The sequence below is a fragment of the Pleurodeles waltl genome, chromosome 5, assembly GCF_031143425.1.
Source record: "Pleurodeles waltl isolate 20211129_DDA chromosome 5, aPleWal1.hap1.20221129, whole genome shotgun sequence".
Lineage (NCBI taxonomy): Eukaryota > Metazoa > Chordata > Amphibia > Caudata > Salamandridae > Pleurodeles > Pleurodeles waltl.
In genome coordinates this window covers 1,848,043,968-1,848,070,059 of record NC_090444.1, presented here as the reverse complement: position 1 = coordinate 1,848,070,059, position 26,092 = coordinate 1,848,043,968, and the positions used below count along the sequence as shown (strand labels likewise).

Below are 26,092 nucleotides of genomic sequence, written 5' to 3'. Positions count from 1 at the left end.
GTAAGGGGCCACAAGTTACAGCTTAAGCAGAGCTACTTCCAATTGCTGTCAGAGGGGATGGCTAGGACAAATTCCCTAAGTACCCAGCATCTGCTATATGAGCTTGGAAATAAGGCGGGCAAACTCTTGGCATGGCTGGAGACGAGAGACATGGGCAGGAGTTGGGTTCTCATTGTACAGGACAGGGCAGGGAACCTCAGGTGGGTGGCCTTTGAGATCGTAGACACTTCTGCTTCTTACTATGAGACCCTCTACACACCCACCCCTGGGACCACGCCGAAGGACCGCATGGAGCTCCTCAAAGATATTAATGATGGAAATGGAATAAAGTTGTTTTGGATAGAAGGCGGTGGGGCCAGGGTTGGGTATATCCAGTGGAGAATGTCCAGGCACTGGTGTGTAAATTGGGGGAGATCCTGATGTTGCTATGCTGTGATTTGATATGCTTAGTCCCATTGATGTACCAAGAATTGCTTGTATCGTGTAGTTCCACCGCTACTGTTGTTCAAATAAAAAGAAGTTACAAAAAATATATATGAATGAAAAACAGTAGTGCACCCATTAAAGAATGTGATGTACCCAACCACTACCATTGAAAGAATCCCATGCAAACCACCACAGTCAATGAAGGGGTGCGATGAACCCAACAAAAGAATGCACTGCACCCAACTAATACCAATGGAAGAACTCAATGCGCCCAAGCACCACCAATGAAAGATTGAAATGCATCAAAACACAAACAAATAACACAATGTACCGAAATACTACAAATTAAAGAGTGTGATACACTAACCATAACAATGACAGACTGTAGTGCACCAAACCCAACCAATGAAAGAATGCAAGGCACCCAAACACCAGCAAAGGAAGAACATGAGGCACCAAACCACTACAACTGAAACAGAGTGATGCACCAACTATAACAATGAAAGAATGTAATGCAGCTGACCACTACCAATGAAAGAATGCAAGCCACTGAAACACCACCAAATAAACACAAGGCACCAAACCACTTCAACTGAAAGAGTGTGATGCACCAACTATAACAATGAAAGTGTATGAAGCACTAACCATAATGATTAAAAAATGTAGTGCACCAAACCCAACCAATGAAAGAATGCAAGGCACCCAAACGCCACGAAAGGAAGAACATGAGGCACCACACCACTACAACTGAAAGAGTGTGATGCACCAACTATAAAAATGAAAGAATGCAATGCAGCCGACCACTACCAATGAAAAATGTGATACAGCCAACCATAACAATGAAAGAGTGTGATGCACCAACCATAACAATGAAAGAATGTAATGCAGCCGACCACTACCAATGAAAGAATGCAAGACACTGAAACACCACCAAATAAAGAACAAGAGGCGCCAAACCACTACAACTGAAAGAGTGTGATGTACTAACCATAACGATTACCAAATGTAGTGCACCAAACCCAACCAATGAAAGAATGCAAGGCACCCAAACACCACCAAAGGAAGAACACGAGGCACCAAACCACTTCAGCTGAAAGAGTGTGATGCACCAACTATAACAATGAAAGAATGCAATGCAGCCGACCACTACCAATGAAAAATGTGATACAGCCAACCATAACAATGAAAGTGTGATGCCCCAACCATAACAATGAAAGAATGTAATGCAGCCAACCACTACCAATGAAAAATGTGATACAGCCAACCATAACAATGAAAGAGTGTGATGCACCAACTATAACAATGAAAGAATGTGATGCACCATCCATAACAATGAAAGAATGTGATGCACCAACCATAACAATGAAATAATGTGATGCACCAACCACAACAATGAAAGAGTGTGATGCACCAACCATAACAATGAAAGAGTGTGATGCACCAACCATAACAATGAAAGAGTGTGATGCACCAACCATAACAATGAAAGATTGTGATGCACCAACCATAACAGTGAAAGAGTGTGGTGCACCCAACCATAACAGTGAAAGAGTGTGGTGCACCCAACCATAACAGTGAAAGAGTGTGATGCACCCAACCATAACAGTGAAAGAGTGTGATGCACCCAGCCATAACAATGAAAGAGTGTGATGCACTAACTATAACCATGAAAGAGTGTGATGCACCCAACCATAACAGTGAAAGAGTGTGATGCACCCTACCATAACAATGAAAGAGTGTGATGCACCAACTATAAAAATGAAAGAGTGTGATGCACCAACCATAACAATGAAAGAGTGTGATGCACCAACTATAACAATGAAAGAGTGTGATGCACTAACTATAATAATGAAAGAGTGTGATGCACCCAACCACAACAGTGAAAGAGTGTGATGCACCAACCATAACAATGGAAGAGTGTGATGCCCTAACCATAACAATGAAAGAGTGTGATGCACCCAACCAGAACAATGAAAGAGTGTGATGCACCCAACCAGAACAATGAAAGAGTGTGATGCACTAACTATAACAGTGAAAGAGTGTGATGCACCCAACCATAACAGTGAAAGAGTGTGATGCACCCAACCGTAACAGTGAAAGAGTGTGATGCACTAACTATAACAATGAAAGAGTGTGATGCACCAACTATAACAATGAAAGAGTGTGATGCACCAACTATAACAATGAAAGAGTGTGATGCACCCAACCACAACAGTGAAAGAGTGTGATGCACCAACCATAACAATGAAAGAGTGTGATGCACTAACTATAACAATGAAAGAGTGTGATCCACCCAACCAGAACAATGAAAGAGTGTGATGCACCCAACCAGAACAATGAAAGAGTGTGATGCACCCAACCATAACAATGAAAGAATGCAATGCAGCTGACCACTACCAATGAAAGAATGCAAGGCACTGAAACACCACCAAATTAAGAACACGAGGTGCCAAACCACTACAACTGAAAGAGTGTGATACAGCCAACCATGACAATGAAAGAGTGACATGCAGTCAGTCATAACAGTGAAGGCATTCAATGCAGCCAATCACTACCAATGATAGAATGCGAGGCACCCAAACACCACCAAGGAAAGAACACGGGACGCGAATGTGATGCACCAACCATAACAATGAAAGAATGTCATGCAGCCAATCATGACAATGAAAGAACTGAAGGCAGCCAAACACCACCAATGAAAGAACATGATGCACACACCCACTGCCAATGAAAGGTTGCGATGCACCCGCCCACTGCCAGTGAAAGAATGTAATGCACTGAGTAGGGTATGACGGCTAAATGGGTGGCCTCTGTCACCAACAATGACCGTCTTAGGCCTGCTGTTAATGCACTGAGCTCGCCTTATATTCTTCACCATATGCACCACCCTCACAGCTGCAGCATTCTCTTCAGCCAGAAAATGCAGTAAAACGTTCACTTGCCTTTTAAGCATCATAAGGTGGGCCCATCACCAGTAGAGTATGTTTGCCAAGACACCAGGTGACAGCCAATGAATGAATGAAACGGGTTTTATGGCGCGTGCAGCTGCTATAAGGAGTGACCCCGCACTAATGCACGGTAGAAGGTGAAGAATTCTGGAGATTCATTCTGAGAGAAGAGCCAAGTTTTCAGCTTCTTTTTAAACTGTGGTTCCGATTCAGTTTTACTAAGATCAGTTTTTTTCCATGCCGAGGGGTCCAGAATACGTGAAAGAGCGGTCGCCTGCTTTAGAGCGCGCCATCTTCAGTTGGAAGAGCACAATTCCCTGTTTGGGCAGTAAAAGCGTATCCTAGATGAAGGATATTAAGGACAAGATAGATGCAAAGCTCTTTTGGGGTTATTCGTCACAAACGTGACGGATATGCCGCCTGCCGTAATACGATCCCATTATATCCTATGAGCATTGTAATTTGGCGGACAGGATATCTGTTACGTTTGTGATGGAGTAACCGGTCCTCCAAACTCTAAATCAGGCCCTATGAGTCAGAACAAGAGTTTTGAACAAAATGCTTTTATTCACTGGGAGCCAATTCAAGGAGCAGAGGCGTGAGGAAATGTGAGCAGTCAATGGGAGCTTAAGCGTCAAGCGAGCAGCTGCATTTTGTATTACTTGTAACTTATTTGCCAAGTACTGATGGAGACCAGAGTAAAGTGTGTTGGCATAATCCAGCCTCAGCACAACAAGAGCTAAAATGACTGTTTTCCTAGCAGGGAGGGAGAGAAAGTGCAAAAACTTTTTGCAGTCGGCAGCAGGCCACAGCATGTTCTTACCTCGGCACTGACTTGATTTTTAAATGAAACTTGATTGTAAGACATCACCCCAAGAGTCACAGCCCCCTGTGTATTGTAAATACTATGGGCCTGATTTAGAACTCTGTGACGGGTTACTCCGTCATAACAGTGACGGATATCCTGTCCACTGTATTATGATCCCATTATATTCTATATATATTCAGCAGATGGGATATCCATCAACATTGTGATGGATATCCCGTCTGCCGTATTATGATCCCATTAAATTCTACGGGATTTAGATTTCGGCGGATGGGATATCCGTCACCGTTGTTATGGATATCCCGTCCGCCAAATTATGATCCCATTATATTCTATACATATTCGGCGAATGGGATATCCGTCACCATTGTGATGGATATCCTGTCCGTCGTATTATGATCCCATTATATTCTACGGGGTTTAGATTTCGGCGGATGGGATATCCGTCACCGTTGTGATGGATATCCCATCTGCCTTATTATGATCCCATTATAATCTACGGGGTTTAGATTTCGGCAGATTGGATATCCGTCACCATTGTCATGGATATACCGTCCGTCGTATTATGAGCCCATTATATTCTATGGGATTTAGATTTCAGCAGATGGGATATCCGTCACCGTTGTGATGGATATCCTATTGGCTGTATTATGATCCCAGTATATTCTACGGGATTTAGATTTGGCGGATGGGATATCCGTCACTGTTGTGATGGATATCCTGTCCACTGTATTATGATTCCATTATATTCTATATATATTCAGCGGACGGGATATCCATCCACGTTGTGATGGATATCCCGTCCGCCGTATTATGATCCCATTATATTCTACAGGATTTAGATTTCGGCGGATGGGATATCCGTCACCGTTGTGATGGATATCCCGTCTGCCGGATTATGATCCCATTATATTCTGTATATATTTGGCGAATGGGATATCCGTCACCATTGTGATGGATATCCCGTCCGCCGTATTATGATCCCATTATATTCTACAGGGTTTAGATTTCAGCAGATGGGATACCCGTCACCGTTGTGATGGACATCCCGTCCGCCGTAATATGATCCCATTATATTCTATATATTTTCGGCAGATGGGATATCCATCACGATTGTGATGGATATCCCGTCCGCCTTATTATGATCCCATTATAATCTACGGGGTTTAGATTTCGGCATATGGGATATCCGTCACCATTGTGATGGATATCCAGTCCGCCTTATTATGATCCAATTATAATCTACAGGGTTTAGATTTCGGCATATGGGATATCCGTCACCGTTGTGATGGATATCCCATCCGCCGTGTTATGATCCCAGTATATTCTACGGGATTTAGATTTCGGCGGATGGGATATCCGCCACCGTTGTGATGGATATCCTGTCGGCCGTATTATGATCCCATTATATTCTATGGGATTTAGATTTCGGCGGATGGTATATCCGCCACCGTTGTGATGGATATCCTGTCGGCCGTATTATGATCCCATTATATTCTATGGGATTTAGATTTCGGCGGACGGCCTATCCAATGGAGTAACCCGTCTGCCGAGTTCTGAATCAGGCCCTGTATGTTTGGAGACTGTGTAAGTAAAGGTTCTTCCAAACACAGTTTACTGTTTCATCCTGGTAATCTGGTCCTTGGCTCCTGCGTTGATGGAGGGAAGCCTGCGTGTTGGCTGCTGGCAGTGTTTTCACCTGGAAGTGTATTTGCCTTTTTTAACAGAACAGCGCGAGAGTTTGTTAGAGTGAGATTGGGGCACCTTGCCCTTACAGTGAGTGAATTCAATGCCGGTGTAAGGTGAAGGATGCCGAAACGTAACCTATACTTAGATATATTTATACGAATAACTTATTTTTTTATTTAGTGTTTACTACCACGTGCCTGTTTCTAGGGACTATAAATGGTATCTATTATCCAGTGTAATATTCCTCAGTTTTCCGACTTTGAGAGGATGAAAGGTGGAACCTGCATTACAGGAATTCGAGCTGAAACCCTCCGGATTACTCCAGACATCAGCGGCAACCCACTGAGCTGTCTCACCAATGCTAGGTTTATGCAGGTCAATATTTCAATGACTGAAGCGACTGTATGTTTTTATTGCACATATGCTGCATGTATTTCTGTGCTAGATATTGTTCAAGAATGCACTTTACTCTGATATGTTTTGTGAATGTATTAATCCACCTCTAATGCACGTGAAGATTAAAGCTCCCAGTCTGCATCTGCCCCCTCAGCATCTGTTCTCTTTCTTCCAAACCCTGTCAGACTCATGTATTTCCCTTTCCTCTTAGGTCCAGCAAACCCCCGCGAGGCTGACAAACTCACCCAGTGTTTGGATGAACCCATCTCAGGCGCCCTTGGAGTCCCAGCAGCAGCTTGTATCTGTTGGGTGAGTCACATCTGTGCACTGCCTCTGACGAGCTTGTGATCCTGTGCAGAACTGACCTATGTAACTAGTACCAGGACCAAGGAACCAATCACTCACTCATGGTGACAAGTGACTAGGTATTGATGTAGAACACAAACAACTTACCACTGTTGGGTGAGTCACATCTGTGCACTGCCTCTAACGAGCTTGTGATCCTGTGCAGAACTGACCTATGTAACTAGTACCAGGACCAAGGAACCAATCACTCACTCATGGTGACAAGTGACTAGGTATTGATGTAGAACACAAACAACTTACCACTGTTGGATGAGTCACATCTGTGCACTGCCTCTGACGAGCTTGTGATCCTGTGCAGAACTGACCTATGTAACTAGTACCAGGACCAAGGAACCAATCACTCACTCATGGTGACAAGTGACTAGGTATTGATGTAGAACACAAACAACTTACCACTGTTGGGTGAGTCACATCTGTGCACTGCCTCTAACGAGCTTGTGATCCTGTGCAGAACTGACCTATATAACTAGTACCAGGACCAAGGAACCAATCACTCACTCATGGTGACAAGTGACTAGGTATTGATGTAGAACACAAACAACTTACCACTGTTGGATGAGTCACATCTGTGCACTGCCTCTGACGAGCTTGTGATCCTGTGCAGAACTGACCTATGTAACTAGTACCAGGACCAAGGAACCAATCACTCACTCATGGTGACAAGTGACTAGGTATTGATGTAGAACACAAACAACTTACCACTGTTGGGTGAGTCACATCTGTGCGCTGCCTCTGACGAGCTTGTGATCCTGTGCAGAACTGACCTATGTAACTAGTACCAGGACCAAGGAACCAATCACTCACTCATGGTGACAAGTGACTAGGTATTGATGTAGAACACAAACAACTTACCACTGTTGGGTGAGTCACATCTGTGCGCTGCCTCTGACGAGCTTGTGATCCTGTGCAGAACTGACCTATGTAACTAGTACCAGGACCAAGGAACCAATCACTCACTCATGGTGACAAGTGACTAGGTATTGATGTAGAACACAAACAACTTACCACTGTTGGGTGAGTCACATCTGTGCGCTGCCTCTGACGAGCTTGTGATCCTGTGCAGAGCAGATCTATGTAACTAGTACCAGGACCAAGGAACCAATCACTCACTCATGGTGACAAGTGACTAGGGATTGATGTAGAACACAAACAACTTACCACTGTTGGATGAGTCACATCTGTGCACTGCCTCTGACGAGCTTGTGATCCTGTGGAGAACTGACCTATGTAACTAGTACCAGGACCAAGGAACCAATCACTCACTCATGGTGACAAGTGACTAGGTATTGATGTAGAACACAAACAGCTTACCACTGTTGGATGAGTCACATCTGTGCACTGCCTCTGACGAGCTTGTGATCCTGTGCAGAACTGACCTATGTAACTAGTACCAGGACCAAGGAACCAATCACTCACTCATGGTGACAAGTGACTAGGTATTGATGTAGAACACAAACAGCTTACTACTGTTGGGTAAGTCACATCTGTGCACTGCCTCTGACGAGCTTGTGATCCTGTGCAGAACTGACCTATGTAACTAGTACCAGGACCAAGGAACCAATCACTCACTCATGGTGACAAGTGACTAGGTATTGATGTAGAACACAAACAACTTACCACTGTTGGATGAGTCACATCTGTGCACTGCCTCTGACGAGCTTGTGATCCTGTGCAGAACTGACCTATGTAACTAGTACCAGGACCAAGGAACCAATCACTCACTCATGGTGACAAGTGACTAGGTATTGATGTAGAACACAAACAACTTACCACTGTTGGGTGAGTCACATCTGTGCACTGCCTCTAACGAGCTTGTGATCCTGTGCAGAACTGACCTATGTAACTAGTACCAGGACCAAGGAACCAATCACTCACTCATGGTGACAAGTGACTAGGTATTGATGTAGAACACAAACAACTTACCACTGTTGGATGAGTCACATCTGTGCACTGCCTCTGACGAGCTTGTGATCCTGTGCAGAACTGACCTATGTAACTAGTACCAGGACCAAGGAACCAATCACTCACTCATGGTGACAAGTGACTAGGTATTGATGTAGAACACAAACAACTTACCACTGTTGGATGAGACACATCTGTGCACTGCCTCTAACGAGCTTGTGATCCTGTGCAGAACTGACCTATATAACTAGTACCAGGACCAAGGAACCAATCACTCACTCATGGTGACAAGTGACTAGGTATTGATGTAGAACACAAACAACTTACCACTGTTGGATGAGTCACATCTGTGCACTGCCTCTGACGAGCTTGTGATCCTGTGCAGAACTGACCTATGTAACTAGTACCAGGACCAAGGAACCAACCAATCACTCACTCATGGTGACAAGTGACTAGGTATTGATGTAGAACACAAACAACTTACCACTGTTGGGTGAGTCACATCTGTGCGCTGCCTCTGACGAGCTTGTGATCCTGTGCAGAACTTACCTATGTAACTAGTACCAGGACCAAGGAACCAATCACTCACTCATGGTGACAAGTGACTAGGTATTGATGTAGAACACAAACAACTTACCACTGTTGGGTGAGTCACATCTGTGCGCTGCCTCTGACGAGCTTGTGATCCTGTGCAGAGCAGATCTATGTAACTAGTACCAGGACCAAGGAACCAATCACTCACTCATGGTGACAAGTGACTAGGGATTGATGTAGAACACAAACAACTTACCACTGTTGGATGAGTCACATCTGTGCACTGCCTCTGACGAGCTTGTGATCCTGTGCAGAACTGACCTATGTAACTAGTACCAGGACCAAGGAACCAATCACTCACTCATGGTGACAAGTGACTAGGGATTGATGTAGAACACAAACAACTTACCACTGTTGGATGAGTCACATCTGTGCACTGCCTCTGACGAGCTTGTGATCCTGTGCAGAACTGACCTATGTAACTAGTACCAGGACCAAGGAACCAATCACTCACTCATGGTGACAAGTGACTAGGTATTGATGTAGAACACAAACAGCTTACCACTGTTGGATGAGTCACATCTGTGCACTGCCTCTGACGAGCTTGTGATCCTGTGCAGAACTGACCTATGTAACTAGTACCAGGACCAAGGAACCAATCACTCACTCATGGTGACAAGTGACTAGGTATTGATGTAGAACACAAACAGCTTACTACTGTTGGGTAAGTCACATCTGTGCACTGCCTCTGACGAGCTTGTGATCCTGTGGAGAACTGACCTATGTAACTAGTACCAGGACCAAGGAACCAATCACTCACTCATGGTGACAAGTGACTAGGTATTGATGTAGAACACAAACAACTTACCACTGTTGGATGAGTCACATCTGTGCACTGCCTCTAACGAGCTTGTGATCCTGTGCAGAACTGACCTATATAACTAGTACCAGGACCAAGGAACCAATCACTCACTCATGGTGACAAGTGACTAGGTATTGATGTAGAACACAAACAACTTACCACTGTTGGATGAGTCACATCTGTGCACTGCCTCTGACGAGCTTGTGATCCTGTGCAGAACTGACCTATGTAACTAGTACCAGGACCAAGGAACCAATCACTCACTCATGGTGACAAGTGACTAGGTATTGATGTAGAACACAAACAACTTACCACTGTTGGGTGAGTCACATCTGTGCGCTGCCTCTGACGAGCTTGTGATCCTGTGCAGAACTTACCTATGTAACTAGTACCAGGACCAAGGAACCAATCACTCACTCATGGTGACAAGTGACTAGGTATTGATGTAGAACACAAACAACTTACCACTGTTGGGTGAGTCACATCTGTGCGCTGCCTCTGACGAGCTTGTGATCCTGTGCAGAGCAGATCTATGTAACTAGTACCAGGACCAAGGAACCAATCACTCACTCATGGTGACAAGTGACTAGGGATTGATGTAGAACACAAACAACTTACCACTGTTGGATGAGTCACATCTGTGCACTGCCTCTGACGAGCTTGTGATCCTGTGCAGAACTGACCTATGTAACTAGTACCAGGACCAAGGAACCAATCACTCACTCATGGTGACAAGTGACTAGGGATTGATGTAGAACACAAACAACTTACCACTGTTGGATGAGTCACATCTGTGCACTGCCTCTGACGAGCTTGTGATCCTGTGCAGAACTGACCTATGTAACTAGTACCAGGACCAAGGAACCAATCACTCACTCATGGTGACAAGTGACTAGGTATTGATGTAGAACACAAACAGCTTACCACTGTTGGATGAGTCACATCTGTGCACTGCCTCTGACGAGCTTGTGATCCTGTGCAGAACTGACCTATGTAACTAGTACCAGGACCAAGGAACCAATCACTCACTCATGGTGACAAGTGACTAGGTATTGATGTAGAACACAAACAGCTTACTACTGTTGGGTAAGTCACATCTGTGCACTGCCTCTGACGAGCTTGTGATCCTGTGCAGAACTGACCTATGTAACTAGTACCAGGACCAAGGAACCAATCACTCACTCATGGTGACAAGTGACTAGGTATTGATGTAGAACACAAACAACTTACCACTGTTGGATGAGTCACATCTGTGCACTGCCTCTGACGAGCTTGTGATCCTGTGCAGAGCAGATCTATGTAACTAGTATTACGACTCAGGAGTAAATCACTCACTCATGGTAACAAGGGATTAGATATTGATGTAGAACACATACAGCTTACTATTGTTGGGTAAGTCACATGAGTGCACTTCCTCTGATGAGCTTGTGATCCTGTTCAGACACACCTATGTAACTAGTACCAGGACTCGGGAGTAAATCACTCACTCATGGTAACCAGTGACTAGGTATTGATGTATAACACAAACTACTTACTACTGTTGGGTGACTCACATAAGTGTCCTGCCTCTGACAAGCTTGTGATCCTGTTCAGAGCACACCTATGTAACTAGTACCAGGAGTCAGGAGTAAATCACTCACAGTAACAAAAAGTGTCCTGCCTCTGACAAGCTTGTGATCCTATTCAGAGCACACCTATGTCACTAGTACCAGGAGTCAGGAGTAAATCACTCACAGTAACAAGTGAGTAGCTACTGATGTAGGACACAAACAAGTTACTAGTTTTGGGTGAGTCACATGAGTGCCCTGCCTCTGACGAGCTTGTGATCCTGTGCCGAGCAGACCTGTGTAACTAGTACCAGGACCAAGGAGTAAATCACTCACTCATGGTGACAAGTGACTGGGTATTGATGTAGAACTCAAACAACTTACTACTGTTGGGTAAGTCACATCTGTGTACTGCCTCTGACGGGCTTGTGATCCTGTGCAAAACAGATCTGTGTAACTAGTACCAAGCCTGGAGAGTAAGTCACTCACTCACGGTAACAAGTGACTAGGTATTGATGTAGAACACAAACTACTGCCTCTGATGAGCTTGTGATCCTGTTCAGACACACCTATGTAACTAGTACCAGGAGTCAGGAGTAAATCACTCACTCACGGTAACAACTGACTAGGTATTGACATAGCACACGAGCACGTTACTACTGTTGGAGACCGCATAAAACCAGGTATAACGCAGCTGCCCCCAAGTTACGTGCCACGTGTTTACCACGCTGTGGAATCACCCCAGGGTGAATCTCTTACCGCACCTTGCTGTGGCAAACGTGCTGCCCCTTTCTGTGTTTTTGAGGTTGGAATGGGGAATACGTCAACGTTGGGCAGCTTTCCCTTTGGGAATCTTGTTGTGTGGCCTGGGGGGACGAGGTAGCGGATCCTGGGGACAACTGCCTGCTCCCCCAATGTGTGCCCAATTGAGCTTTTTCTTCTCAAAGCAGCACCGTATCCTTAAGAAACACAGGCTGCCTTAAAACAGTGTTAACCATTTGGGAATGTTAACTCAGAGCTGGTAGTTTGCGGTTCTAAATATTAATCATTAGGCAGGTGGTGCTGCCATCTGCGACTGGAGATGCTGTGACATGACTTGTTAGTAGGTCGGTTGCATTGCAAGATTAAGGACTCGTCATAAAAAGTTGGGGTGCAGTTTGCGATCTTTGTTCGAGGCCAGTCTGCTGGCCTTCGGTTACCCCTTCAAGCTCAGGAGTACCTCATGCTCTGGGACCGAGGGCATAGGCAGCAGTACCCAGAAGGGACCTACCTGGGGTCTGGTGAAGACTATATGAAAGGCCTGGCGTTTATTATCTAGTGATGATTATTTTAAGATGGTTGGCATCCTTACCAGGCGTACTGGGTTGGCAACCTTACCAGGCGTATATGGTTGGCATCCTTACCAGGCGTATATGGTTGGCATCCTTACCAGGCGTACTTGGTTGGCATCCTTACCGGGCATACATGGTTGGCATCCTTACCAGGCGTACTTGAGCAAGACGTAAACTTTGGCATCGAATGGTAACTTGGGTCTCGAAGTCTCAGGATGATTTATGTATCATCGCCAGAATTTTAAACCCTGAAACCAAAGGAGTGAGTGAACGTATCCACAGAATATAATGAGATATTCACAAATAATTTTGCTATTGCTGATTCCTGAGGGAACCCATAGCAAGAGGGGGGATTTAGATATAAAAGAATAACACCGATAATGCTTACCCTGGTGGGACACCACAGCTGAGAGACTGAGACTTCGATATTGCAGAGTAATGGTGATAATGCTGACACCTGGGGTACACCTCCGGTAAGAGGCTGAGCACCTCCAGTGAGATGCTGAGCCTTCGATATTACAGAATAATGGTGATAATGCTGAGACCTGGTGTTCACCTCCGGTAAGAGGCTGAGCACCTCCAGTGAGATGCTGAGCCTTTGATATTACAGAGTAATGGTGATAATGCTGACACCTGGGGTACACCTCCGGTATGAGGCTGAGCATGTCCGGTGAGAAGCTGAACATTCAATATTACAGAATAATGGTGATAATGCTATCGCCTGGGGTACACTTCCAATAAAAGACTGAGCACCTCAAGTGAGAAGCTGAACCTTTAATATTACAGAATAATGGTGGTAATGCTGACACCTGGAGTAGACCTCCCATAAGAGGCTGAGCAGCTCCAGTGAGATGCTGAACCTTAGATATTACAGAATAATGGTGATAATGCTGACACCTGGAGTAGACCTCCCGTAAGAGGCTGAGCAGCTCCAGTGAGATGCTGAACCTTAGATATTACAGAATAATGGTGATAATGCTGAGACCTGGGGTACACCTCCAGTAGGAGGATGAGCACCTCCAGTGAGATGCTGAACCTTCGATATTACAGAATAATGGTGATAATGCTGAAACCTGCGGTACACCTCCAGTAGGAGGCTGAGCACCTCCGGTGAGATGCTGAACCTTCGATATAACAGAATAATGGTGATAATGCTGACACCTGGGGTACACCTCCAGTAGGAGGCTGAGCACCTCCAGTGAGATGCTGAACCTTCAATATTACAGAATAATGGTGATAATGCTGACACCTGGGGTACACCTCCGGTAAGAGGCTGAGCAGCTCCAGTGACGTGCTGAGCCTTCGATATTACAGAATAATGGTGATAATGCTGAGACCTGGGGTTCACCTCCGGTAAGAGGCTGAGCAGCTCCAGTGAGATGCTGAGCCTTCGATATTACAGAATAATGGTGATAATGCTGAGACCTGGGGTTCACCTCCGGTAAGAGGCTGAGCAGCTCCAGTGAGATGCTGAGACTTCGATATTACAGAATAATGGTGATAATGCTGACACCTGGGGTACACCTCCCGTCAGAGGCTGAGCAGCTCCAGTGAGATGCTGAGCCTTCGATATTACAGAATAATGGCGATAATGCTGAGACCTGGGGTTCACCTCTGGTAAGAGGCTGACCAGCTTCAGTGAGATGCTGAACCTTCGATATTACAGAATAATGGTGATTATGCTGAGACCTGGGGTACACCTTCGGTAAGAGGCTGAGCACCTCTAGTGAGATGCTGAACCTTCGATATTACAAAATATTGGTGATAATGCTGAGACCTGGGGTACACTTCTAGTAAGAGACTGAGCACCGCCAGTGATATGCTGGACCTTCAGTATTACAGAATAATGGTGATAATGCTGAGACCTGTGGTACACCTCTGGTAAGAGGCTGAACATGTCTGGTGAGAAGCTGAACATTCAATATTACAGAATAATGGTGATAATGCTATCACCTGGGGTACACTTCCAACAAAAGACTGAGCACCTCCAGTGAGATGCTGAGCCTTATATATTACAGAATAATGGTGGTAATGCTGACACCTGATGTACACCTTCGGTAAGAGGCTGAGCACCTCCAGTGAGTCGCTGAGCCTTGGATATTACAGAATAATTATGATAATGCTGACACCTGGGGTACACCTCCAGTAGGAGGCTGAGCACCTCCAGTGAGATGCTGAACCTTTAATATTACAGAATAATGGTGATAATGCTGACACCTGGGGTACACCTCCAGTAGGAGGCTGAGCACCTCCAGTGAGATGCTGAGCCTTCGATATGACAGAAAAATGGTGGTAATGCTGACACCTGGGGTACACTTCCGGTAGGAGGCTGAGCACCTCCAGTGAGATGCTGAGCCTTCGATATTACAGAATAATGGTAGTAATGCTGACACCTGGGGTACACCTCAGTTAAGAGGCTAATTACCTCCAGTGAGATGCTGAACCTTCGATAATACAGAATAATGGTGATAATGCTACACCTGTGGTACACCTCCATTAAGAGGCTGAGCACCTCCAGTGAGATGCTGAGCCTTCGATATTACAGAATAATGGTGATAATGCTGACACCTGTGGTACACCTCCATTAAGAGGCTGAGCATCTCCAGTGAGCCGCTGAACCTTTGATATTACAGAATAATGGTGGTAATGCTGACAGCTGATGTACACCTCCAGTAAGAGGCTGAGCACCTCCAGTGAGTCGCTGAGCCTTGGATATTGGAGAATAATGGTGATAATGCTGACACCTGTGGTACACCTCCATTAAGAGGCTGAGCATCTCCAGTGAGCCGCTGAACCTTTGATATTACAGAATAATGGTGGTAATGCTGACACCTGATGTACACCTCTGGTAAGAGGCTGAGCACCTCCTGTAAGAAGCTGAGCCTTCTATACTACAGAATAATGGTGATAATGCTGACACGTGGGGTATACCTTGGGTAAGAAGCTGAGTCTTATATAATGAGAATAATGGTAATAATGCTGACACCTGGGGTACACCTCCGGTAGGAGGCTGAGCACCTCCAGTGAGATACTGAGCCTTCAATATTACAGAATAATGGTGGTAATGCTGACACCTGGGGTACACCTTCGGTAGGAGGTTGAGCACCACCAGTGAGATGCTGAGCCTTCGATATTACAGAATAATGTTGGTAATGCTGACACCTGGGGTACACTTCCGGTAGGAGGCTGAGCACCTCCAGTGAGATGCTGAGCCTTCGATATTACAGAATAATGGTAGTAATGCTGACACCTGAGGTACACCTCAGGTAAGAGGCTAATTACCTCCAGTGAGATGCTGAACCTTCGATATTACAGAATAATGGTGATAATGCTGATACCTGGGGTACACCTCAGGTAAGAGGCTGAGCACCTCCAGTGAGATGCTGAACCTTCGATATTAAAGAATAATGATGATAATGCTAACACCTGATGTACACCTTCGGTAAGAGGCTGAGCACCTCCAGTGAGTCTCTGAGCCTTGGATATTACAGAATAATGATGATAATGCTGACACCTGGGGTACACCTCCAGTAAGAGGCTGAGCAGCTCCAGTGAGATGCTGAACCTTAGATATTACAGAATAATAGTGATAATGCTGACACCTGGGGTACACCTCCAGTAGGAGGCTGAGCACCTCCAGTGAGATGCTGAGCCTTCGATATTACAGAATAATGGTGATAATGCTGACACCTGGGGTACACCTCCGGTAAGAGGCTGAGATCTTCGATTGATCAGTGCCCCCTCAACAGTGCCTTGAGACCTCACTTGTGAGAAGTTGCGCCATACAAATAATTGATTGATTGATTGGTTAAATAATGATGCCAAAGACCACAGATGAGAGATTGAGCTATTTCATAATGATGGTGTTAATATTGACTCCTGGAGTACACCTGAGGTGACAGGTTGAATCTTGGTTGTTCCAGAATAATGGTGATGATGCTGAACCCTGAGGAACACCTCAAGCGAGAGAATTAGACTTAGATATTTCTAAATAATGGTGATAACACTGACCCTGGTGGAACAACTCAGGTGAGATGCTAAGGGCCACATGTAGCGAAGTCCGATATTGCGACTCGGAAATTGCGAGTTAGTGCGACACGCAATTTCCGAGTCGCAATATCGGATGCAGAACGGTGTCTCAGACACCGTCTGCGACTCGCTATGGGGTCGCAAAGACCCACCTCATGAATATTAATGAGGTGGGTCGCATTTTGCAACCCCATAGCGAGTCCCTGCACTCACAGGGATGGTGGCCTGCTGTACTCAGCAGACCTCCATGTCTGTGACTGCTTTTTCAATAAAGCAGTGTTTTTTTTCATTTTGCAGCCCGTTTTCCTTAAAGGAAAACGAGTTGCAAAATGAAAAAAATTACGAAACCATTTGGTTTCGTTTTTTCAGAGTAGGCAGTGGTCCACTGCTCAGAAAAAACGTTTTTGCCCACATTCACAAAGGGGAAGGGGTCCGATGGGGACCCCTTCCCTTGTGCGAATGAGTTACCACCAGTGTGACACTGGTGGTAACTGCGAATTGCGGTGCGAGTCGCAAATATGAAGGGAACACCCCTTCCTATTTGCGAGTCGCATTCACAATTTGCAAGTCGGTAACCGACTCGCTGTGAGAAGGTAGCCTCTTTCTAGCCTTGTTACCCCCACTTTTGGCCTGTTTGTGAGTGTATGTCAGGGTGTTTGTCACTGTTTTCACTGTCTCTGGGATCCTGATAGCCAGGCCTCAGTGCTCATAGTGAAAACACTATGTTTTCAGTATGTTTGTTATGTGTCACTGGGATCCTGCTGGTCAGGACCCCAGTGCTCATAGGTTTGTGGCCTATATGTATGTGTCACTGGGACCCTGTCACACAGGGCCCCAGTGCTCATAGGTGTGCATGTATATGTTCCCTGTGTGGTGCCTAACTGTCTCACTGAGGCTCTGCTAACCAGAACCTCAGTGGTTATGCTCTCTCATTACTTTCAAATTGTCACTAACAGGCTAGTGACCAATTTTACCAATTTACATTGGCTTACTGGAACACCCTTATAATTCCCTAGTATATGGTACTGAGGTACCCAGGGTATTGGGGTTCCAGGAGATCCCTATGGGCTGCAGCATTTCTTTTGCCACCCATAGGGAGCTCTGACAATTCTTACACAGGCCTGCCACTGCAGCCTGAGTGAAATAACGTCCACGTTATTTCACAGCCATTTTACACTGCACTTAAGTAACTTATAAGTCACCTATATGTCTAACCTTTACCTGGTAAAGGTTAGGTGCAAAGTTACTTAGTGTGAGGGCACCCTGGCACTAGCCAAGGTGCCCCCACATTGTTCAGAGCCAATTCCCTGAACTTTGTGAGTGCAGGGACACCATTACACGCGTGCACTACATATAGGTCACTACCTATATGTAGCTTCACCATGGTAACTCCGAATATGGCCATGTAACATGTCTATGATCATGGAATTGCCCCCTCTATGCCATCCTGGCATAGTTGGCACAATCCCATGATCCCAGTGGTCTGTAGCACAGACCCTGGTACTGCCAAACTGCCCTTCCTGGGGTTTCACTGCAGCTGCTGCTGCTGCCAACCCCTCAGACAGGCATCTGCCCTCCTGGGGTCCAGCCAGGCCTGGCCCATGATGGCAGAACAAAGAACTTCCTCTGAGAGAGGGTGTGACACCCTCTCCCTTTGGAAAATGGTGTGAAGGCAGGGGAGGAGTAGCCTCCCCCAGCCTCTGGAAATGCTTTGTTGGGCACAGATGTGCCCAATTCTGCATAAGCCAGTCTACACCGGTTCAGGGACCCCTTAGCCCCTGCTCTGGCACGAAACTGGACAAAGGAAAGGGGAGTGACCACTCCCCTGACCTGCACCTCCCCTGGGAGGTGTCCAGAGCTCCTCCAGTGTGCTCCAGACCTCTGCCATCTTGGAAACAGAGGTGCTGCTGGCACACTGGACTGCTCTGAGTGGCCAGTGCCACCAGGTGACGTCAGAGACTCCTGCTGATAGGCTCCTTCAGGTGTTAGTAGCCTTTCCTCTCTCCTAGGTAGCCAAACCCTCTTTTCTGGCTATTTAGGTCTCTGTCTCTGGGGAAACTTTAGATAACGAATGCATGAGCTCAGCCGAGTTCCTCTGCATCTCCCTCTTCACCTTCTGATAAGGAAACGACCGCTGACCGCGCTGGAAGCCTGCAAACCTGCAACATAGTAGCAAAGACGACTACTGCAACTCTGTAACGCTGATCCTGCCGCCTTCTCGACTGTTTTCCTGCTTGTGCATGCTGTGGGGGTAGCCTGCCTCCTCTCTGCACCAGAAGCTCCGAAGAAATCTCCCGTGGGTCGACGGAATCTTCCCCCTGCAACCGCAGGCACCAAAAAGCTGCATTACCGGTCCCTTGGGTCTCCTCTCAGCACGACGAGCGAGGTCCCTCGAATCCAGCGACTCTGTCCAAGTGACCCCCACAGTCCAGTGACTCTTCAGTCCAAGTTTGGTGGAGGTAAGTCCTTGCCTCACCTCGCTGGGCTGAATTGCTGTGAACCGCGACTTTGCAAGCTACTCCGGCCCCTGTGCACTTCCGGCGGAAATCCTTTGTGCACAGCCAAGCCTGGGTCCACGGCACTCTAACCTGCATTGCACGACTTTCTAAGTTGGTCTCCGGCGACGTGGGACTCCTTTGTGCAACTTCGGCGAGCACCGTTTCACGCATCCTCTTAGTGCCTGTTTCTGGCACTTCTCTGGGTGCTACCTGCTTCAGTGAGGGCTCTTTGTCTTGCTCGACGTCCCCTCTCTCTTCAGGTCCAATTTGCGACCTCCTGGTCCCTCCTGGGCCCCAGCAGCGTCCAAAAACGCCAAACGCACGATTTGCGCCTAGCAAGGCTTGTTGGCGTCCTTTCGGCGGGAAAACACTTCTGCACGACTCTCCACGGCGAGAGGGATTCGTCCACCAAAGGGGAAGTCTCTAGCCCTTTTCGTTCCTGAAGAAACCTCAGCTTCTTCTGTCCAGTCGAAGCTTCTTTGCACCCGCAGCTGGCATTTCCTGGGCATCTGCCCATCTCCGACTTGCTTGTGACTTTTGGACTTGGTCCCCTTGTTCCACAGGTACCCTAGATTGGAAATCCACAGTTGTTGCATTGCTGGTTTGTGTCTTTCCTGCATTATTCCTCTAACACGACTCTTTTGTCCTTAGGGGAACTTTAGTGCACTTTGCACTCACTTTTCAGGGTCTTGGGGAGGGTTATTTTTCTAACTCTCACTATTTTCTAATAGTCCCAGCGACCCTCTACAAGGTCACATAGGTTTGGGGTCCATTCGTGGTTCGCATTCCACTTTTGGAGTATATGGTTTGTGTTGCCCCTATCCCTATGTTTCCCCATTGCATCCTATTGTAACTATACATTGTTTGCACTGTTTTCTAAGACTATACTGCATATTTTTGCTATTGTGTATATATATCTTGTGTATATTTCCTATCCTCTCACTGAGGGTACACTCTAAGATACTTTGGCATATTGTCATTGTGAGAAGGTAGCCTCTTTCTAGCCTTGTTACCCCCACTTTTGGCCTGTTTGTGAGTGTATGTCAGGGTGATTGTCACTGTTTTCACTGTCTCACTGGGATCCTGATAGCCAGGCCTCAGTGCTCATAGTGAAAACACCATGTTTTCAGTATGGTTGTTATGTGTCACTGGGATCCTGCTGGTCAGGACCCCAGTGCTCATAGGTTTGTGGCCTATATGTATGTGTCACTGGGACCCTGTCACACAGGGCCCCAGTGCTCATAGGTGTGCATGTGTATGTTCCCTGTGTGGTGCCTAACTGTCTCACTGAGGCTCTGCTAACCAGAACCTCAGTGGTTATGCTCTCTCATTACTTTCAAATTGTCACTGACAGGCTAGTGACCATTTTTACCAATTTACATTGGCTTACTGGAACACCCTTATAATTCCCTAGTATATGGTACTGAGGTACCCAGGGTATTGGGGTTCCAGGAGATCCCTATGGGCTGCAGCATTTCTTTTGCCACCCATAGGGAGCTCTGACAATTCTTACACAGGCCTGCCACTGCAGCCTGAGTGAAATAACGTCCACGTTATTTCACAGCCATTTTACACTGCACTTAAGTAACTTATAAGTCACCTATATGTCTAACCTTTACCTGGTAAAGGTTAGGTGCAAAGTTACTTAGTGTGAGGGCACCCTGGCACTAGCCAAGGTGCCCCCACATTGTTCAGAGCCAATTCACTGAACTTTGTGAGTGCGGGGACACCATTACACGCGTGCACTACATATAGGTCACTACCTATATGTAGCTTCACCATGGTAACTCCGAATATGGCCATGTAACATGTCTATGATCATGGAATTGCCCCCTCTATGCCATCCTGGCATTGTTGGTACAATTCCATGATCCCAGTGGTCTGTAGCACAGATCCTGGTACTGCCACTGCCCTTCCTGGGGTTTCACTACAGCTGCTGCTGCTGCCAACCCCTCAGACAGGCAGCTGCCCTCCTGGGGTCCAGCCAGGCCTGGCCCAGGATGGCAGAACAAAGAACTTCCTCTGAGAGAGGGTGTGACACCCTCTCCCTTTGGAAAATGGTGTGAAGGCAGGGGAGGAGTAGCCTCCCCCAGCCTCTGGAAATGCTTTGTTGGGCACAGATGTGCCCAATTCTGCATAAGCCAGTCTACACCGGTTCAGGGACCCCTTAGCCCCTGCTCTGGCGCGAAACTGGACAAAGGAAAGGGGAGTGACCACTCCCCTGACCTGCACCTCCCCTGGGAGGTGTCCAGAGCTCCTCCAGTGTGCTCCAGACCTCTGCCATCTTGGAAACAGAGGTGCTGCTGGCACACTGGACTGCTCTGAGTGGCCAGTGCCACCAGGTGACGTCAGAGACTCCTTGTGATAGGCTCCTTCAGGTGTTAGTAGCCTTTCCTCTCTCCTAGGTAGCCAAACCCTCTTTTCTGGCTATTTAGGGTCTCTGTCTCTGGGGAAATTTTAGATAACGAATGCATGAGCTCAGCCGAGTTCCTCTGCATCTCCCTCTTCACCTTCTGATAAGGAATCGACCGCTGACCGCGCTGGAAGCCTGCAAACCTGCAACATAGTAGCAAAGACGACTACTGCAACTCTGTAACGCTGATCCTGCCGCCTTCTCGACTGTTTTCCTGCTTGTGCATGCTGTGGGGGTAGCCTGCCTCCTCTCTGCACCAGAAGCTCCGAAGAAATCTCCCGTGGGTCGACGGAATCTTCCCCCTGCAACCGCAGGCACCAAAAAGCTGCATCTCCGGTCCCTTGGGTCTCCTCTCAGCACGACGAGCGAGGTCCCTCGAATCCAGCGACACCGTCCAAGTGACCCCCACAGTCCAGTGACTCTTCAGCCCAAGTTTGGTGGAGGTAAGTCCTTGCCTCACCTCGCTGGGCTGCATTGCTGGGAACCGCGACTTTGCAAGCTTCTCCGGCCCCTGTGCACTTCCGGCGGAAATTCTGTGTGCACATCCAAGCCTGGGTCCACGGCACTCTAACCTGCATTGCACGACTTTCTAAGTTGGTCTCCGGCGACGTGGGACTCCTTTGTGCAACTTCGGCGAGCACCGTTTCACGCATCCTCGTAGTGCCTGCTTCTGGCACTTCTCCGGGTGCTACCTGCTTCAGTGAGGGCTCTTTGTCTTGCTCGACGTCCCCTCTCTCTGCAGGTCCAATTTGCGACCTCCTGGTCCCTCCTGGGCCCCAGCAGCGTCCAAAAACGCCAAACGCACGATTTGCGTGTAGCAAGGCTTGTTGGCGTCCATCCGGCGGGAAAACACTTCTGCACGACTCTCCAAGGCGTGGGGGATCCATCCTCCAAAGGGGAAGTCTCTAGCCCTTGTCGTTCCTGCAGTATTCACAGTTCTTCAGCCTAGTAAGAGCTTCTTTGCACCAACCGCTGGCATTTCTTGGGCATCTGCCCATCTCCGAGCTGCTTGTGACTTTTGGACTTGGTCCCCTTGCTCCACAGGTACCTTCAGACAGGAATCCATCGTTGTTGCATTGCTGATTTGTGTTTTCCTTGCATTCTCCCTCTAACACGACTATTTTGTCCTTAGGGGAACTTTGGTGCACTTTGCACTCACTTTTCAGGGTCTTGGGGAGGGTTATTTTTCTAACTCTCACTATTTTCTAATAGTCCCAGCGACCCTCTACAAGGTCACATAGGTTTGGGGTCCATTCGTGGTTCACATTCCACTTTTGGAGTATATGGTTTGTGTTGCCCCTATCCCTATGTTTCCCCATTGCATCCTATTGTAACTATACATTGTTTGCACTGTTTTCTAAGACTATACTGCATATTTTTGCTATTGTGTATATATATCTTGTGTATATTTCCTATCCTCTCACTGAGGGTACACTCTAAGATACTTTGGCATATTGTCATAAAAATAAAGTACCTTTATTTTTAGTATAACTGTGTATTGTGTTTTCTTATGATATTGTGCATATGACACTAAGTGGTACTGTAGTAGCTTCACACGTCTCCTAGTTCAGCCTGAGCTGCTTTGCTAAGCTACCATTATCTATCAGCCTAAGCTGCTAGACACCCTATACACTAATAAGGGATAACTGGGCCTGGTGCAAGGTGCAAGTACCCCTTGGTACTCACTACAAGCCAGTCCAGCCTCCTACATTGGTTGTGCAGTGGTGGGATAAGTGCTTGAGACTACTTACCACTCTTGTCATTGTACTTTTCATAAGAGAAAAATATACAAAACAAGGTCAGTGTATATACACATAGCCAAAAAGTTTTGCATTTCCTCTTTTCACTCTTTTCTAAGTGCTGAAAAGTACTTCTAAACTTTCAAAAAGTTCTTAAAAGTTTAAAAAGTTTTTTTTCTGTCTTTCCAAAAAGTTCTGAAAACTTTTTTCTCTTTTCATATCACTTTAACTCTCTCTAAAAATGTCTGGCACAGGCCATAAAGTTGAACTGTCCAAACTTGCATATGATCACCTTAGCTGGAAAGGAGCAAGGAGTCTCTGCATAGAGAGAGGTTTGAGTGTAGGGAAGAATCCTTCCTTAGAACTGTTAATTAACATGCTTAGGGTACAGGATAAGGCCATAAGTGCCCAATCTGTAGAAAAAGTAGCTAATGGTTCTCAATCTGATCCAGGGACTCCCCCAGGAAAAGGTTCAGGAAAGAAACTTCTCAGCCTGCCCATTACTAGACAGTCTAGCATAGTTGGTACAGAGGTTGAATCACACCATACTAATGGTGTGCTCTCACATTATACTGGTAGCCAAGCTGTTAGGGTGCCCTCTGTAAGGGACAGGTCTCCATCTGTTCATTCCCATCATACCTCTGTATCTAGAAATGTCCCTCCCACCCACCCTGATGACAGATTGTTAGAAAGGGAGCTCAATAGATTGAGAGTGGAGCAAACCAGACTGAAGCTCAAGAAGCAACAGCTGGATTTGGATAGACAGTCTTTAGAAATAGAGAGGGAAAGACAGAAAATGGGTTTAGATACCCATGGTGACAGCAGCAGTATTCCCCATAGTCATCCTGCAAAAGAGCATGATTCCAGGAATCTGCACAAGATAGTTCCCCCTTATAAGGAGGGGGATGACATTAACAAGTGGTTTGCTGCACTTGAGAGGGCCTGTGCTGTACAGGATGTCCCTCAAAAGCAGTGGGCTGCTATCCTATGGCTATCATTTAGTGGAAAGGGTAGGGATAGACTCCTTACTGTGAAAGAAAGTGATGCCAATAATTTTACAGTTCTTAAGAATGCACTCCTGGATGGTTATGGCTTAACCACTGAACAGTACAGGATAAAGTTCAGAGAGACCAAAAAGGAGTCTTCACAAGACTGGGTTGATTTCATTGACCATTCAGTGAAGGCCTTGGAGGGGTGGTTACATGGCAGTAAAGTTACTGATTATGAAAGCCTGTATAACACAATCCTGAGAGAGCATATACTTAATAATTGTGTGTCTGATTTGTTGCACCAGTACCTGGTAGACTCTGATCTGACCTCTCCCCAAGAATTGGGAAAGAAGGCAGACAAATGGGTCAGAACAAGGGTGAACAGAAAAGTTCATACAGGGGGTGACAAAGATGGCAATAAGAAGAAAGATGGTGAAAAATCTCAAGATAAGCATGGGGATAAGGGTAAAACCAAAGATCCCACTTCAAATCTTAAACACTCTTCAGAGGGTGGGGATAAAACAAATTCTTCCTCTTCTTCCCAACCTACACACATTAAAAAGCCTTGGTGGTTTGTGTGTAAAAATAGAGGCCATAGGCCAGGGGATAAGTCCTGTCCAGGTAAACCCCCTGAGCCTACCACCACTAATACATCAAGCTCTAGTGCCCCTAGCAGTAGTGGTACTAGTGGTGGGACTGCTGGCAACAGTCAAGCAAAGGGTGTAGTTGGGTTCACTTATGGGTCCATAGTGGAAACTGATGTAATCAGTCCCAAGACAGTTTCTGTCACACCTAGTGGCATTGGCCTTGCCACACTGGCTGCTTGTCCCCTTACAATGGATAAGTACAGGCAGACAGTTTCAATAAATGGTGTTGAGGCCTTGGCCTACAGGGACACAGGTGCCAGTTTCACTTTGGTGACTGAAAACCTAGTGCCTCCTGAACAGCACATCATTGGACAACAGTATAAGATTATTGATGTCTTAACTCCACTAAGTTTCTTCCCTTAGCTATAATTCAGTTTAGTTGGGGTGGAGTTACTGGCCCTAAGCAGGTGGTGGTATCACCTAGCTTACCTGTAGACTGTCTCTTAGGTAATGACCTAGAGGCCTCAGGTTGGGCTGATGTAGAGTTTTATGCCCATGCAGCCATGCTGGGCATCCCTGAGGAATTGTTCCCTCTCATTTCAAGTGAAATGAAAAAGCAAAGGAGAGAAGGCCTGAAAACTCAGGATCCCTCTCCATCAACAGGTAAAAAGGGTATCACAGTATCCCCTAACCACCCTACCATTCAGGATACTATTCCTGTGGTGGGAGAAACCTCTCCTGGGGTGGCACCTGTTCCAAGGGAATCATCAGCTGGCAAAGCTGGACTCCCTGAGGTGGAAGTACCTCTCTGTGGGATAACTAACATTGGTGAGAAAAACAGCACCATTTTAGTTAACATGGAGCATCCCTCCAACCCTCCCAGAGAAACTTTAGTGCAGAAACCCTGCACTACCTCACAACACTTAGGACAGCATCCCTGCCCTAGTGTGGAGCTCATAGGACAGCATCCCTGCCCTGCTCCAACTCAAGAGAAACAGCATCCCTGTTCT

At 46.5% G+C, this 26,092-nt stretch overlaps 1 protein-coding gene across 2 annotated transcripts in view; it reads left to right on the top strand.

The window, feature by feature from the left end:
- Positions 1 to 26,092, top strand: part of KIF6 (kinesin family member 6) — a 1,127,187-nt gene that overhangs the window by 994,372 nt on the left and 106,723 nt on the right. For both annotated transcript variants that reach the window (XM_069236333.1, XM_069236332.1), the window contains exon 19: positions 6,497 to 6,594. In XM_069236333.1, the coding sequence (XP_069092434.1) occupies positions 6,497 to 6,594 (98 nt within the window). The remainder of the gene's footprint in view (positions 1 to 6,496; positions 6,595 to 26,092) is intronic.